Source organism: Lygodium microphyllum, chromosome 25 (genome assembly GCF_053477565.2).
Source record: "Lygodium microphyllum isolate KBCC chromosome 25, Lygodium_microphyllum_v1.1.10, whole genome shotgun sequence".
NCBI classification, from domain to species: Eukaryota; Viridiplantae; Streptophyta; class Polypodiopsida; order Schizaeales; family Lygodiaceae; genus Lygodium; species Lygodium microphyllum.
The window spans coordinates 83282913-83286151 of record NC_141159.1 but is presented as its reverse complement, the minus strand read 5'-3'; the positions used below and the strand labels follow the sequence as shown (position 1 = coordinate 83286151).

The following is a 3239-nucleotide window of genomic DNA, read 5'->3' as shown; positions in this document are numbered from 1 at the left end:
GAGCTTTTCAAGCACCTCCCACCTACAAATTGGTATATAATGCCTCATCAATAGTGATCTTTATCCTCATTAGTATGGCAAATGTGCTACTATTTTATTATTATAGTAGTGTTAAGGCCTAAACCACTATGTTATTATAGTGGCATAATAGGTATAAAGTGTCTTGCATATTCACCTAATCTGTGAATTGAAAGTTGTATCTTTTTAGATTGGGGCATAGTATTGTATGTTGATGAGCTATTGGAAAATAAACATAATGATAACTCTTTTCTTTTTGTCACTCGATTATATTGGTCATTTTTTACTTATGTTTTTGGTTTGTCGTTATAAATATTATAAAAGATGTAATTGATGTATGTGATTCAAAATCTCAAATTCACAGTTCTCGACAATGTGTGGTATTTTCCTACACATAGTATTTCATGTGACATATATTATGCCAATACGATTGCAAAAATAGTGTAACTCCAGAGTATTGGTTACACAAAGCACTATCCAGAAATATCGGTCACATATGCACATCTCATCCACTATTGGCTTATATGCACTATACAATTACAACATTCATGTGTTCGCTATGTAAAAAAACCTCAATTGGAAGGATTGCTTCCACTCACATTGTAAATAGAAGCTTGTCAAAGAAAACCTCCATTTAGATGCACATTTTAGCATCATCCCTTTTCATTTACTCAAATTAGATAGCTTGTCACATACTTTGAGGATTGTCCAAATTTAGCTCTTATCTTGAAAGCTTCTTCTATAATCGTAAGTACATAATTCAAACAATTCAAATATTAAAGGTTGAAATGGCTAAGCTCTTCCCCAGTCCCTTTGATTATTCAACATTTTTGAATGTGTTAATGAATTGTCTAAATGTTTAGAATGTCAATGATCATGGTTCTATAAACCGAGTACAAATGGCCATGGATACTTTTTGCAACTTATGGGACCACCATGTTGCAAAGGAGTGGAGGTTGAGAGTTGCACTACATGAAGGGTTTTGTTCTTGTTCTTGGTGCTCGGTTTCTTCATGCAAGTGTATAACATGCCATTTAGTTGTGGCATTTGTGTGAAGACATTGGTCACCTTCTCGCAAAAAAGGGTTTCTGCAATGGTCAATGTAGACAAAAAGTTAATGTTCGGTATATGATATGAATGGTACACATTTGAATATAAATCTCAAGTCTAGATGAACTATATAAGTAGTCAAAATTATGATAACATGTGACACTCCTGATAAAAATCCCTTAGGCTGGTCGGTTTTGGTCAATGTATCCCATCGTGTGAGTTATGTTGTGGCATATCCGTGACCTACAGTGTTGCATCTTTTTGTATGACGATTTTATAATAGTAATGTTTATTGTTAGTAATAGTGACTTTGATATAGCTGTCGTAATTAGAGTTTGTTTAGCACTGACCTGGTTTTTATGTCGGTTGATAAGAGTATTTCAGCGGGGGGTCCTGTGAGACGGGGGAAGATTAGAAGCTGGGGTGGCAGAGGTTCGAGTGGCGGAGGTGGAGGCTGCAATGATAGGGGTATTCTCGAGAGAAGCTTATCAGGACTAGTACTAGAAGTGGCGGCAAGGGCGAACCAGGGGTGATTGGTGACCTCGTCCATGGTGAGGCGGGAGGCGGGGTTGACGACGAGCATGCGGGAGATGAGGTTCTTGCAGACGGCAGAGACGCGGTGCCAGAGGGGATTGTGGAGGTCGAGGTAGTGATACGAGAGAGGGAGCCCGGGCCGCTGGCGGGGGAAGGGAAAGGTCTTGCTGAGGAGGGCGTACAGGCACACGCCCAGACTCCACACGTCCGCCCTCTCGTCGTACTCCGTCCGGCCGCCCACCACCTCCGGCGCCATGTAATGGTACGTGCCCATCTCCTCCCGTGGCCTCCTCGACGCCCGGCCCAGGTCCAGCGAGAACCCGAAGTCCGCCAGCTTCACCTCCACGTGGCCGTCGTCCGCCTTGCGCAGCAGCAGGTTGTCGAGCTTCACGTCCCGGTGCATGAGGCCGCGGGCGTGGCAGTGGGCCAGGGCGCCGGCCACCCCGCACAGCAGGCGCGCCGCCGTGGCCTCCTTGATGGCTCCCCGCGGCCGCGTCACCACGTGCGCCGCCAGGTCGCCCCCCTCGCAGAGCTCCGTCACCACGTGGACGCGCGTGCGGCTCTCGAAGGTGGCCTCAATGGAGAGGATGTGCGGGTGCGTTCCCCGTAGGCGCTGCAGGTGCGCCACCTCCGCCACGGCAGACACCATGCGGGCGACGCGCGCTTCGTTGGTAGGAAAATAGACCTTTGAGATGGACTTCACCGCGAACTGCTGGCTTGTCTCCCTGTGCCTGCACCTCCTCACCACCCCATCTGACCCCTGCCCTAAAAATGTTGAAACCGAGATATTCAACTCATATATTGTCTCAAACTCTACATCCCTGCGCGCCTTTGTGCTATCCGGCAGCCAGAAGGCTGTCTCTCTCTCCTTGACCATGCTTCCAGCAATCATGCCTTCTGTCTGCTGCTCCATGGTTGTATACCTAAGTTCACCGATACGTCGGCCCGATGGATATGCTTAGCTTTATCTCTTAGATTAATGTTTTTTTAATGTCGGAGTAAATATGTTTTTCAAGAATCCTTCGAAGAAAAGGACTTGGACAAAAGCTTATGGTTATACTCTAATAGAACTCTCCCTCAAAGTTACGCGATGGGGTTAGGCCTCACCCAAGAGCACAGACTTCATTGGTTCTCAAGGAAGACTTCATTGGTTCTCAAGGAAGACTTCATTGGTTCTCAAGGAACACTAAGACCAAAGTGCACATGTGGGCAGAGGAAAAGGCAACCCTAGGAGGGAGACTAGTCATATTGAATTCCATGCTAGTGGTGCTAATAGTTTTCATAGCAACTGCATTCGGATTCAATGTGAGATGTTGGAATGAGTTGGAAAAGTTTTTTAGGAACTTCCTATGGACCACTGGGGAAATACATCAATGATACTCTATCGCTTAAGAGCTAGTTGCCGTAGAAAAGCATGAAGGGGGGTTGGGAATAGAACCCTCAAAGACAAGGCATGAAGAAGAATGCTCTTAGGAGCATTGGGCAGACTTCAAGCAAATCACTTGTGGATTGTTATAGAAAGGAAATGGCTGATAGAGAGCAAAACCCTTCGTGGCAAGTGGCACAATCTCTCGGGGTGTCCACCTATAAGAAATTATCTATATAACATGAGTTCAAAGGATATTAAGAAATACCCT

At 45.4% G+C, this 3239-nt stretch overlaps 1 protein-coding gene across 1 annotated transcript; it reads right to left on the bottom strand.

Moving 5' to 3' along the window:
- Positions 1-1396: 1396 nt before the first annotated feature.
- LOC148014435 (calcium-dependent protein kinase 8-like) lies at positions 1397-2515 on the bottom strand. The gene has a single exon (XM_087666549.1). The coding sequence runs from the start codon at positions 2513-2515 to the stop codon at positions 1397-1399; it is 1119 nt and encodes a 372-aa protein (XP_087522675.1).
- Between the last annotated feature and the right edge of the window lie 724 nt (positions 2516-3239).